Source organism: Euleptes europaea, chromosome 1 (assembly GCF_029931775.1).
Source record: "Euleptes europaea isolate rEulEur1 chromosome 1, rEulEur1.hap1, whole genome shotgun sequence".
NCBI classification, from domain to species: Eukaryota; Metazoa; Chordata; class Lepidosauria; order Squamata; family Sphaerodactylidae; genus Euleptes; species Euleptes europaea.
Window position 1 is genome coordinate 13,268,554 of NC_079312.1, and position 13,714 is coordinate 13,282,267.

The 13,714-nt window shown below is 42.9% G+C and overlaps 1 protein-coding gene across 1 annotated transcript in view; it reads left to right on the forward strand.

The window, feature by feature from the left end:
• LOC130490550 (zinc finger protein 208-like) overlaps nucleotides 1-13,714 on the forward strand; it is a 157,849-nt gene that overhangs the window by 44,747 nt on the left and 99,388 nt on the right. Inside the window, exons 2-4 of the mRNA XM_056864375.1 lie at nucleotides 994-1,005; nucleotides 10,149-10,907; nucleotides 11,244-12,704. Of these exons, the coding sequence (XP_056720353.1) occupies nucleotides 994-1,005; nucleotides 10,149-10,907; nucleotides 11,244-12,704 (2,232 nt within the window). The remainder of the gene's footprint in view (nucleotides 1-993; nucleotides 1,006-10,148; nucleotides 10,908-11,243; nucleotides 12,705-13,714) is intronic.

A 13,714-nucleotide genomic window follows, 5' to 3' on the forward strand; every position in this document is an offset into this window, starting at 1 on the left:
AACAATTCTTTGTTCTTCGCTGAGATCCAGATTCCCAGATATTTAACTTTATTGGCCTTCTCCCAACCTGTAAACGAGATGAATTCCTGTTGTTCTATTTCTGATAAATTCTTGAATATTGTCTTTGTTTTTTCTTGATTAACTTTAAATCCCGATATTTCCCCAAAGTCGTCCAGAGTCTCTTGTAGTAACTTCATTGATTGTGTTGGGTTTTCCAGAATTAACAGGAGGTCATCCACGAATGCTCTCAATTTAAATTCATGTTTTTTAATTTTTAGACCGCGAATGTCCTCCATACTCCTTAGTTTACAACATAATGTTTCCAACACCAACAAAAATAATAACGGAGACAAAGGACAGCCTTGTCTAGTTCCTTTCTTAATTTGACAATTTTCCGACATTGATTCATTCACCAAAATTTTCGCATGTTGGGATGTGTAAATAGCCGATATACCTTTCAAAAAACGGTCTCCAAAATTTAATTTTACCAATGTTTTTTCCATAAAGCCCCATGAGACCATATCAAAGGCTTTTTCCGCATCCAAAAATACAAAGGCGGCTGATCGTTGTATATTCTGATCATAATATTCTAATGAGTCCAATAAGATTCTTATATTGTCTTTAATTTGCCTTCCTGGAAAAAAGCCCTCCTGATCTTCGTGTATATGGTCTTTAATAAATTTTCTTATCCTATTCGATAAGACCGAGGCATAAATCTTATAGTCCACATTTAACAACGAAATAGGTCTATAGTTTGATGTTTTTTCTGGGTCTCTTCCTTCCTTGGGTATCAACGATATGTATGCATGCGACCAAGTTTCTGGGGCTACTCCCTTATCCAAAATTGTATTGCAAAGTAATACAAAAAAGTGCTAAGTTGTCACTAAATGTTCTATAAAATAGAGCAGTAATTCCATCTGGTCCAGGTGTCTTATCCGGTTTTTGTTTCATTATTGCTTCTTGTATTTCTTCCCTTGTGATTGGAGCATCTAGCCATTCTCGTTGGTCTATTGAAAGAATATTCATCTGTATTGAACTTAAAAACTTATCTATTTTCTGTTTTGAAATATTTTCTTTCTGATACAGCTTAGTGTAAAATGAAACAAATTCTTTTTGTATATCTGTAGTTGAATGAACTGGTCCTTTAGCAGTTTGAATTTTTGTTATAATCTTCTTCTGAAATGAGTCTTTCAGTTGTGTTGCTAAAAATTTCCCAGGTTTATTAGCATGTTCAAAATATTTTTGTTTGGCAAATTTTAAGTTTTTGTTCATTTCCTCCATTGTGACCAAATTTAATTGATGTTTAGATACAGAAATCTTCATTTGTATTTCATTTTTCTCTTCTTCTTGTAACGCCATAACAAGTTTTTGTTCCAAATTTTGTAAATCCCAAAGTATATTATTGGTAAATTGTAGTTGAGTTTTCCTCCACGCTACATGTTTCTGTATCATAAATCCTCTTAGAACTGCTTTAAACGCATCCCACACTATATTCAACGTAGTTTCTCCATTAAGATTGACTTCAAAAAAATCTTTAATCAGATCATATAATTCTTTTTGAATCTTATTTTCCTTTAAAAGTTTATCATTCAATCGCCATCTAAATGCTTGTTTATTGTTCCACTCAAATGTAACCGGATTGTGATCAGAAAAAGTTCTTGGTAAAATATGTATTTTACGTAGTTGCGTAAAAATTGATTTACTAGACCAAATCATGTCTATTCTGGAGTGTGAGTCATGTCTCGCTGAATAAAAGGTATATTCTTTGGCTGTAGTATTCATTGTTCTCCAGATGTCTTGTAATTCCAATTCTGTAGCCATGGTGAAGAAAGTTTTAGGTAAACATCCTTCATTTTCGTCTTTTGCTTTTGATTTTTTATCCAAGATTGGGAGAATAACGCCATTTAAGTCACCCATCAATAAAATCTGGTCATTGGCATACTGAGAGATCAGTTCATGCAATTGTCCATAAAATTTTGTTTTTCCTTCATTGGGAGCATATATTCCTACCACAATCGTCTTTTGCCCCAATATTTTGGTTTTTATAATTACAATTCTCCCTTCGTTGTCTTTATATAGTAGTTCAGGACTAAGGCTAGAATGAGCATATATTACTACTCCCTTAGTTTTTGTTTTGGCCGATGCCACAAATGCTTGTCCAAGCATTTGCCTATCCAAATATTTTTTGTGTTTTTTTGCTATATGAGTCTCTTGTAAACAAATTAGGGAGTATTTATACTTCTGTAGATATTTAAAAATTCTAGCCCTTTTAGTTTTTTCATTCAAACCATTCACATTCCAAGAAATTACTTTTGCCATGGTACAATGATTATTGAAGCAAAATATGCAGTCTATAATTTAGTTTCTCCTGCTGCTCCCTGTGGTTCTTCTTCTTGTTCTTCTTCCTCTTCCTTTTGATCCCCAGTTAATCCTTTAAGATCTGATTTATATTTTCTCAGAAATTTTCCCACATCTGCTGTAGATGTAATTGTCATTTTCATTTCTTTGTAGGTAAAAGCCAAGCCTTGTGGCATAATCCAGCGATATTTGATACCATTAGCTTTCAAAACAGACACAAATTCTTTGTAATTATTCCTCTGTGAGAGTAAATGTCTTGGTATGTCCTTTAATAAAATTAGAGGAATGTCTCCTGCTGACACCCGGTTGTCATAATGCATCTTCATGATCTTATCCTTAATCCTAGTGTCATAGAACACTATCATCAGGTCTCTTGGCTTAGATTTTTTCATTCTAGCAGGTAATGGTATTCTGTATACTCTGTTAATAGCTTGGTTCAATTCTTGTTCGTCCATCTGAAACAGGTAAGCCAGATTTGGGACTACAGTTTCTTTGTTATCTCCCATCATATCTGGAAGATTGCGCAGACGAAGGTTGGTCTCTCTCACTCTCATCTCCATCATGGCTATTTGATCTTTTACAGATGTCTGATTTAATTGTATTGTTTCAATCTGTTTTTCTTGGCTTGCTAATTTTTTCTTTGTATCCTTATGCTCTTCCATCACTTTCTTTATTGATGAATCCATTGCTTGCATATCTGACTGCATAGTACTCATTTGAGTTTTTACTTCTTTAAGATCTCCTGTTACCACATCCAATTTGTGGTCAATAGCTTGAGATGCTTGGCCTAGATTTGTCATCATAGAAGTTAGCTGTGCCATCTGTGTAGACATCTGTGTAGACATCTGTTCAAGCTGTTTATTTGTTGCCTCTGTTTGTTTGGCTAACATATCCTGTAATTTCTTATCCATAGCTGAAACTTGTGCTGACTCCTTCAGTTTAGTATAGGCAGGGCTATGCAGTGAGCCAGAACGGGGTCGGGTTCCAGACATTTACATTGGAATAAAGCTGGTAAAAGTCATGTCCTCAGACAGGGCCCTCCAGATGGTGGTTAATAGAGGGTAATTCAATGATCAGCTTAATAATTTTTTCGGGTTGAAAAGAGCCAAATTTGGCTTTAAAACAGCTTAATAAAGTTTTGAAATACCAACGAGTTTTACTGGACGCTCTAGGTCGGATCTACCAGGAAGTATTCCGGAAGTTGTATTTGCCGTGGACCTTCTACCGCCTCATCTCGATGGTTGTTTCCTTCAGGAATTATTTCTGTGTTACTCAAGTGCGACGCGTATCTGGTCCTACGACTTGTATCCTGTTGTTGTAACTCAGATGATAGAGAGGGTGGTATAGAGGGGCTTCCGGTCTGATGAATCCCTTGCTGCTAACGTGGCAGGAAATTCTTTTTCACCAGAGAATCAGGAAGAAATTCGCCCTCCCCTTCCCTCAGAGTTGCTTCTCATTGGTAGAGATTTTGGTCCGTCATCTAAGCGTCCTTCCAACTCTTTGTTTTGATTTAAGCTGATCTATTTGATAAGGCTCCTGCCGCTAATCCTGATGGAATTTACAAATCAAACTTTCCCGATTAAAATAAGGGAGGAGCAGAGGTACTGGGAATATCTTCATCTACCCCCCGGTTATTCGAAAATGCCAGTAAAAGACGAAGGGTTCTTTGTACTCACTTAGGCATCGAGAGGTGAGGTTCTTCTCTTAAAATAGTCCTTTATGTTGGTGTTAAGGTGGTGGAGGGTAGAGCCTTATGCCAAAGTTGCGTTTTGGCGATTCCTTTCCCTATTTGCCCTCGCAGGACCGGCGTCCAGAGCTCTGGGGGACTTATAAAAGCCCCCTCAGAGTCTTTGGGAGGTCACACTGCGTTTGCGGGCTGCAGGGAGTTCCTGCTGTCCGACCCACTTGCAAGGGTCGGATTGGGGTGCATATATCACCCCTAAATTAGCGCAAACTTGGGTTTCCCCCAGGACAACCTGAGGGAACGTCTTACTCGTCCCAGCGCACCACCGGAAGCCCATCTGTTGGCATATTCTTGTCAAGATTTTGATGGACTCCGTTTCTGTGGCTTGGAATAGCTCTATTGATATCCCATCTCCTGGTGATTTGTTTCTCCCGATTGCTCTCAATGCAGCTTTCACTTCACTTTCTAAAACTGTAGGTTCTTCTTCAAAAGATTCTTCTTGGAAAGAATCTTTTATCCTTTCATCTCTTCTGTATAGTTCTTCAGTGTATTGTTCCCACTTTTTCTTTATTTGGTCTTGTTCAGTTAATGTATTTCCATGCTGATCTTTCAGCATGCCTAACCGTGCTTTAAATTTCCCTTTGATTTCTTGAATCTTGTGGAAGATCTCTTGTTCTTCCTTTTTTGCTGTTCTCTTCTATTTCTTTACACTGGTTATTATAATAGGTCTCTTTGTCTCTACGTGCGAGTTGCTGGAACGTTGCACTGAGACTTTTGATTCTATTTCTTTCACCTTCTACTTTTGCTTCTCGTCTGTCTCTGGCAATTTTAAGTGTTTCTTCAGACATCCATCGAGGTTTATGTTTTCTTTTGGCTACAGGAATAGTCTTTGTACATTCTTCCTTGAGAATATCTCTAGTTTCCATCCATAGTTCTTCAGGTTTACATTCACTTGAACTCAGTAATGCAAATCTGTTCCTTACATGGTCTTTAAACTCTTCCGGAATATTGCTTAGATTGTATTTCGGTGCTATGAATGTTTTGGTGTTTTTCTTAAGCTTTATCTTGATTTTCGATATTAATAATTCATGATCTGTACCGCAGTCGGCTCCTGGTCTTGTTTTGGCCGAGAGAATAGAGCTGCTCCATTTTCTGCTTCCAATTATATAATCTATTTGATTTCTATACTGGCCATCTGGTGATGTCCATGTATACAATCGTCTATTTGGTTGCCTGAAACATGTGTTTGCAATGAACAGATTGTTGTCTTCACAGAATTCTACGAGGCGTTCTCCTGCTTCATTCCGTGCTCCTAGCCCAAATGTGCCAACAACATTTCCTTCTGCTTTGTTTCCTACTTTTGCGTTCCAATCACCTATGATTATCAGCATATCTTGTTTAGGTGTGTGATCAATTTCTTCCTGAACACTGGCATAAAAACTTTCAATTTCTTCCTCATCAGCATATGTAGTTGGGGCATAAACTTGAATGATGCTTATGTTGATAGGCTTTCCCTGAAGTCTGATTGGTATTATTCGGTCAGACTTTGCATTATAGCTCCTGACTGCCTTTGCTACATCTTGCCTCACTATTAAAGCAACTCCGTTTCTTCTCTTTTTGTCATTCCCTGAATAAAACACTTTGTAATTTTCTGATTGAAAATGTCCTAATCCAGTCCACTTTAATTCACTTACTTACTCCCAGGACTGAAATGTCCATACGTTCCATTTCTTGTTTAACAATTTCAAGCTTACCCTGATTCATGCTTCTCACATTCCATGTTCCTATTATATGCGTTGAACAGCTTCGGACTTTCCTTTTGCATCTATTCATGTCAACCACAGAACGTCCTTTCGGCTTTAGTCCAATCGCATCATTAAGAACAGTGCTCTGCTTTACCCCAGTAGCAGATTGAGTGCCATCCGACCTGGGGGTCCCATCTTCCAGCACTATATCTTTTTTCATTTTGGATTGTCTCATCATAGGGTTTTCAAGGTAAAGGTTGGTCAGAGGTGGTTTACCAGCGCCTTCTTCTGCGCAGTACTAACCAGGGTTAGCTGTAGTGGCACTACCATTGTCTACTAAAGATCCTCCACCAGTGTCACCTTCCACTACTGCTGCTTCCCAGTAGCTAACCTTCAGGGATTCCTTTGCCCCCATCCTCATTGGAACTGCCTGTTCTCTTCTGCGGATGTGGCCACTGATCCCTTAAGGGGGTGGATGCATCTTCGTCTGGTGTCTCAGCTGTGACCATTCTGTCTTGAGTGACTCTGCTATAAGTTTAGTCTCTTGATAAGAGTCTAGACCCCTTACGGTATTGCTCTCAGCTTCCCTGACACATACAAACCCCCTCACCACATTAAGGTGTGCATCCAGAAGGGGAACTAAATGTGTAAGATCAATAAAAACAATCCCTGGTTAAAAATTATCACCTTAAAACTGATAAAAATGTAAAATATTGTAATTGTCATTCTCTAATAAAGTTCTGCCTATTTTAATAACAATAGCGCAGAACTTGGAAGTTTGGAGCGTAAGGTGAGGATCTCCTAACAGGAGCTTCTTTGCCAAAAGCTCAACTGACTCTTCAGGGAATTTACCAAGCACGGGGGAATAAGCTTTGATCTAACTTCGTGGTAGAATGGGCAACATATCAGTGCAAAATATTGTCGAAGGCTTTTACGGTCAGAGTTCATTGGTTCTTGTAGGTTGTCTGGGCTGTGTAACCGTGGTCTTGGTATATTCTTTCCTTACGTTTTGCCCGCAGCTGTGGCAGGCATCTTCAGAGGAGTAACACTGAAGGACAGTGTCTCTCAGTGTCAAGTGTGTAGGAAGAGTAATAGTCAGAAGGGGGTTGGGTTTGAGCTGAGTCATTGTCTTGCAAAGTATTAAAGGTAATGTGCAAATCATTATCCTGTCTGGACTATTGTGGACTACAGTCCACAATAGCCATATAGATTAGCCTTAGATTCCACATGTTAAAAGATCACTTCAGGATACAATGGTTCCACATTATCATACCATACCCTCATTAGCACATTATCTTGATACTTACAGGACAATGATTTGCACATTACCTTTAATACTTTGCAAGACAATGACTAAGCTCAAACCCAACCCCCTTCTGACTATTACTCTTCCTACACACTTGGCACTGAGAGACACTGTCCTTCAGTGTTACTCCTCTGAAGATGCCTGCCACAGCTGCGGGCGAAACATCAGGAAAGAAAATACCAAGACCTTGGTTACACAGCCCGGACAACCTACAAGAACCAATACCAGTGCAAGTTTGATGGTTTCAATGTCCCCTGTCCCACATGGACAAAACCTCTTTGATCTAGGGATCTTCTTACCGTATATACCCGTGTATAAGCCGACCCGCGTATAAGCCGAGGTTCCTAATTTCTCACCAAAAATGGGGAAAAATTAGGCACCTGTGTATAAGCTGAGGGTCGGCTTATAACCCCTCCCCCCCCAGCAGGCTTACCTTGGATCCAGGCAGGCGGCGGTGGCGGGCACACACACCCCCCGTGGCCCAGGAGGCCCCGCAGGCCGCTCCTAGGCCGCTCCAGGCCCGGCGAAGGCAGTGGCGGCAACCCCCCCCTGCGGCCCAGGAGGCCCCCCCAGGGCGCTCCTGGCCGGGGGGGGAGCCGTGCGCGCCTGGCAGGGGCGGCGGTGCGGCCTTCCAGTGGCCACAGGAGGCCCTCCCAGGCTGGTGCCAGCCGGGAGGAGCCGGGCGTGCCTGGCGGCAATGGCGGCGCAGGCCTCCAGCGGCCGCAGGAGGCCCTCCCAGGCTGGTGCCGGCCGGGAGGAGCCGGGCGTGCCTGGCGGCAATGGCGGCGCAGGCCTCCAGCGGCCGCAGGAGGCCCTCCCAGGCCGGTCCTGGGAGGGGGGAGCCGTGCGAGCCCGGCGGCGATGGCAAGTTCCCCTCTCCCTCCCCCCTCCCCCCTCCTCTACTGTATTGACCCTCGTATAAGCCGAGGCCGGCTTTTTCAGCCCTTTTTTTGGGCTGTAAAACTGGGCTTGTACGCGAGTATATACAGTATATTTCCCCTAAAACAGCCGATGGTAGGGCTGGGCACCTGGCAAGGGTAAAGGCTTTCCTATAATTAATAAGCTCAAGATGAGAAATTAAGCCGCAGGTGAGACCTATTTAGTATTTAGTATACTAATAAGTATTTAGACTTATCAGGTACTAGGAAAAATTGTGATTTTCCAAGGTGTGTTTGGCGTTCAATGTCTTCCACCCTTTGCTTCAAGAAACATAATGCTTTGTCTACACCCATGGCTAACAGGATAGGTGGAGAAAGGCCCAGGCAGGCCATTTTATTAAGGACCGTCTTTAGCCATGTTGATTGGAACTTATCCTGTAGAAACAGGGATAGTAGTCACTTTACTGTGCTCTGGTTACACCTCATCTAGAGTATTGTGTTCAGTTTTAGGCCCCACAATTTCAGAAAGATGTAGACAAGCTGGAACGTGTCCAGAGGAGAGCGACAAAGATGGTGAGGGGTCTGGGGACCAAGTCCTATGAGGAAAGGTTGAAGGAGCTGTTTAGCCTGAAGAGGAGAAGACTGAGAGGGAACATGATAACCATCAAGTACTTGAAGGGCTGTCGAGTTGTTTTCTGTTGTCCCAGAAGGTCAGACCAGAACCAACAGGTTGAAATTAAATCAAAAGAGTTTCCATCTAGACATTAGGAGGAATTTTCTAACAGAGTGGTTCCTCAGTGGAACAGGCTTCCTCGGGAGGTGGTAAGCTCTCCTTCCCTGGAGGTTTTTAAGCAGAGACTGGATGGCCATCTGTCAGCAACGATGATTCATAGAATCGTAGAGTTGGAAGGACCACCAGGGTCATCTAGTCCAACCCCCTGCACAATGCAGAAATTTCACAACTACCTCCCCCACACACACCCAGTGACCCCTACTCCATGCCCAGAAGATGCCCAAGATGCCCTCCCTCTCATGAACTGCCTCTCATGAACTTCCTAAAGTCATAGAACCAGCATTGCTGACAGATGGCCATCTAGTCTCTGCTTAAAAACCTCCAGGGAAGGAGCACTTACCACCTCTTGAGGAAGCCTGTTCCCCTGTGGAACCGTTCTGACTGTTAGAAATTTCTTCCTAATGTCTAGATGGAAACTTTTCTATGACCTTAGGCAGTTCATGAGAGGGAGGGCATCTTGGCCATCTTCTGGGCATGGAGTAGCGGTCACTGGGTGTGTGAGGGGGGAGGTAGTTGTGAATTTCCTGCATTGTGCAGGGGGTTGGACTAGATGACCCTGGTGGTCCCTTCCAACTCTGTGATTCTAGGGTTAAGATTTAACTTAAGTAAAAGAATAATGGAAGCAGTACAAACCCTTGCCTCCACCCTCACCAGTCCTGCCTCCAGTCTAGCAGTAGCATTTGATACACAACGAGGTAAATGGAGGGCTGCTCTCAAGAATTTAGATTGAACCCACTGCAGTGGGACAAAGGTAGATGAAGGTGGCCCAAGTAAAGTGCCATGTGTCAGCTGTGCCAGTGTTTTCGCTTGGTAAAGCTTAAGGGCAGCTGGAAAGTAATGCCCTCCCTTAGTTCTTGAAAATTTAATGATGAATCCAAGACATCTTGGCTTCTGGTTAGAGGCTGCAGGGACTTTTCCAAGACTCTGGCTCTTATTGTATACTGTAATGACTGACGGTACCTAATAAATGGTATTTGAAAGCTTTGATTCTTAGGAGACTTTTGTCTCTCTTTTCCAGCAACACATTTGTGGGATCTGGCAAGTGAGAGGGAACCCGGAAAGGTGACTGTGGAAAGAGATGAAGATCCAGAGGCGGAAGCAGAATCTGGGGATCAAGTTGCAACAAAGAGACAGCAGAAAAGGAAAAGTGAAGTGAAACAGAAGCAGAAGAAGGCTATGATTGCTTGTCAGAGCAGTAATATGTATGAACTCCCTGGCCAAGAAAAAATACATAAGGGAAAGAGAAAGCATAAGGATCCTGTGACTGCAGAAGGGTTGGTCTGCAAATCCAGTGTTAGAAAACATCGGAATATGACAGCAGTCTGGAAACCATATACATGTTTGGAGTGTGGAAAGAGCTTCATTCGGAGTGACCAACTAACAGTACATCAAAGGATTCACACTGGGGAGAGGCCATATGAATGCTTGGAATGTGGGAAGAGCTTCAGTGTGAGAGGCAGCCTTATTTTACATCAGAGGATTCACATAGGGGAGAAGCCATATGAATGCTTGGAGTGTGGAAAGAACTTCCGTCAGCGTGGCCAACTAACAGTTCATCAAAGGATTCACACTGGGGAGAGGCCATATGAATGCTGGGAATGTGGGAAGAGCTTCAATGACAAGGGCCATCTAACTGCACATCAAAGGATTCACACTGGAGAGAAGCCATATAAATGCTTGGAGTGTGGGAAGAGCTTCTGTCAGGGTAGCCAATTAGCAGCACATCAAAAGATTCACTCAGGGGAGAAGCCATATCAGTGCTTGGAGTGTGGGAAGAGATTCGCTCACAAGGCCGTACTAACAGTACATCAAAGGATTCACACAGGAGAGAAGCCGTATAAATGCTTGGAGTGTGGGAAGAGCTTCTCTCAGAGCAATGACCTACGTATTCATCAAAGGATTCACACAGGGGAGAGGCCATATAAATGTTTGGAGTGTGGAAAGAGCTTCAGTAGGAAGAAGGGACTTACAGCACATCAGCGAATTCACACAGGGGAGAAGCCCTATAAATGCTTGGAGTGTGGAAAGAGCTTTTCTCTTAATAGCTCACTAGCTGTGCATCGAAGGGTTCACACAGGGGAAAAGCCATATAAATGCTTGGAGTGTGGAAAGAGCTTCCGTGTGAAGAACAAACTTAATGCACATAAAAAAATTCACACAGGGGAAAAGCCATATAAATGCTTGGAGTGTGGAAAGAGCTTCTCTAAAAATGGTGCCCTAGCTATACATCTCAGGATTCACACAGGGGAGAAGCCATATAAATGCTTGGAGTGTGGAAAGCTCTTCAGTGTGAAGGACAAACTTAATGCACATCAAAAAATTCACACAGGGGAGAGGCCATATAAATGTTTGGAGTGTGGGAAGAGCTTCCCTGAGAATGGCCAACTAACTGTACATCAAAGGATTCACTCAGGAGGCAAGCCTTATAAATGCTCAGATTGCAACAAGAGTTTTACTCTCAAAACAAGCCTTAGTAAACATAAGAGGAGTCATGCAGGGAACAAGCCATATAAATGTTTGCAGTGTGGAAAGAACTTTTCTCAAAATAGAACTCTAATTATTCATCAGAGGGTTCACACAGGGGAGAAGCCATATAAATGCTTGCAGTGTGGAAAGAGCTTCTCTCAGCGTAGTGGCCTAAGTATTCATCAAAGGATTCACACAGGGGAGAGGCCATATAAATGCTTGGAGTGTGGAAAGAGCTTTTCTCAGAGTGGCCAACTAAGAGGACATCAAAGGTTTCACACAGGGGAGAAGCCATATAAATGCTTGGAGTGTGGAAAGAGTTTCTCTCGGGGTTGTGACCTAAGTATTCATCAAAGGATTCACACAGGGGAGAAGCTGTATAAATGCTTGGAGTGTGGAAAGAGCTTCTCTCAGAGCAATGACCTACGTATTCATCAAAGGATTCACACAGGGGAGAGGCCATATAAATGTTTGGAGTGTGGAAAGAGCTTCAGTAGGAAGAAGGGACTTACAGCACATCAGCGAATTCACACAGGGGAGAAGCCCTATAAATGCTTGGAGTGTGGAAAGAGCTTTTCTTTTAATAGCTCACTAGCTGTGCATCGAAGGGTTCACACAGGGGAAAAGCCATATAAATGCTTGGAGTGTGGAAAGAGCTTCTCTAAAAGTGGTACCCTAGCTATACATCGCAGGATTCACACAGGGGAGAAGCCATATAAATGCTTGGAGTGTGGAAAGCTCTTCCGTGTGAAGGACAAACTTAATGCCCATCGAAGAATTCACATAGGGGAAAAGCCCCATAAATGCTTGGAGTGTGGAAAGAGCTTCTATACTAATAGCTGTCTAACTGCACATCACAGGATGCACACGGGAGAGAAGCCATACAAATGCTTGGAGTGTGGCAAGAGCTTCTCTGAGAGTAGCGACCTAACTAAACATCAAAGAGTTCACACAGGGGAGAAGCCATATGAATGCTTGGAGTGTGGGAAAAGGTTCTCTCAGAGTGGCCAAGTAACAATACATCAAAGGGTTCACACAGGGGTGAAGCCATATAAATGTTTGGAGTGTGGAAAGAGCTTTTCTGTTCGTAGCGCATTAGTTTCACATCACAGGATTCACACAGGAGAGAAGCCATATAAATGCTTGGAGTGTGGAAAGAGCTTTTCTTTTCATAACGCACTAGTTTCACATCACAGGATTCACACAGGAGAGAAGCCATATAAATGCTTGGAGTGTGGGAAGAGCTTCTGTCAGGGTAGCCAACTAGCAGCACATCAAAAGATTCACACAGGGGAGAAGCCATATCAATGCTTGGAGTGTGGGAAGAGCTTCTCTCGGAGTTGCCACCTAGCAGTACATAGAAGGATTCACACAGGGGAGAAACCATACAAATGCTTGGAGTGTGGAAAGAGCTTCTCTGTGAGTAGTCATCTAAGAGTACATCAAAGGGTTCACACACGGGAGAAGCCATATAAATACTGAATGTGGAAAGACCTTCAGTCACAGCAAAAGCCTTATCTTACACCAAAAAAATTCCACACAGCATGGAGGAATAGCACCAAAGACTTCTAAAAGGTAAAGATCCCGTCAAGCACTGGGACATTCCTGTCCCATGGGGTGACATCAGATCCCAACATTTACTAGGCTGACTTTGTTTACGGGGTGGTTTGCCAGTGCCTTCCCCAGTCATCTTCCCTTTACCCCCAGCAAGTTGGGTACTCATTTTACCAACCTTGGAAGGATGGAAGGCTGAGTCAACCTTGAGCTGGCTACCTGAAACCAACTTCAGTTGGGATAGAACGCAGGTGGTGAGCAGAGCTTGGACTGCAGTACTGCAGCATACCACTCTGCGCCATGGGGCTCTTACTGACATCTAGGCACTGCTCTATCCTGCCCAATTTGGCATCTAGGCACCAGTGGTAGTCGAAGCCCCGCCTTCTTGGTAACGTGCCAATTTCCTGACCCTCAGAGAGGTTTTCTCTCCTCTTTTGATACTGCTGCCATCAACTGGTCTTTGTAGGAAGTAACCTGCTGGAAGGACCAGTGCTCTCAGCTTTTTTTCCTTGCATTGCTGTTCAAGACCTGTCTTGGGCCTGCATCTCCCACTACCCTTACCTGATGACTACATGGACAACTAATTGTACTTGCACAAAATTGAGGCAGATTCAAATCCAACAGCACCTGCAACTATTCTAAGGCAAGCTCTTTAACACAGGACTTAACAGTGTTCTAGTAGCTTCCCATTAGCTTGGGCAGTTTTTTCAGGCAGCCAGCCTTGCTCCACATCACAGTGGAATTGTCTCCAGCCAGGGAGGTCATTAGCAATATCTAAAGCCTGGCTTGGTGAGGCTGAACAGCATTTGGCTTCCCTCCTTTCTGTTCTCTGCTAAGAGAGAGAGAAACTTTTTTAAAACTGAAGGTGAATGTTTTGTATAACCCAGACAACAATGTATTCCTCCAAATGGGAATAGTTACCCAATCAGA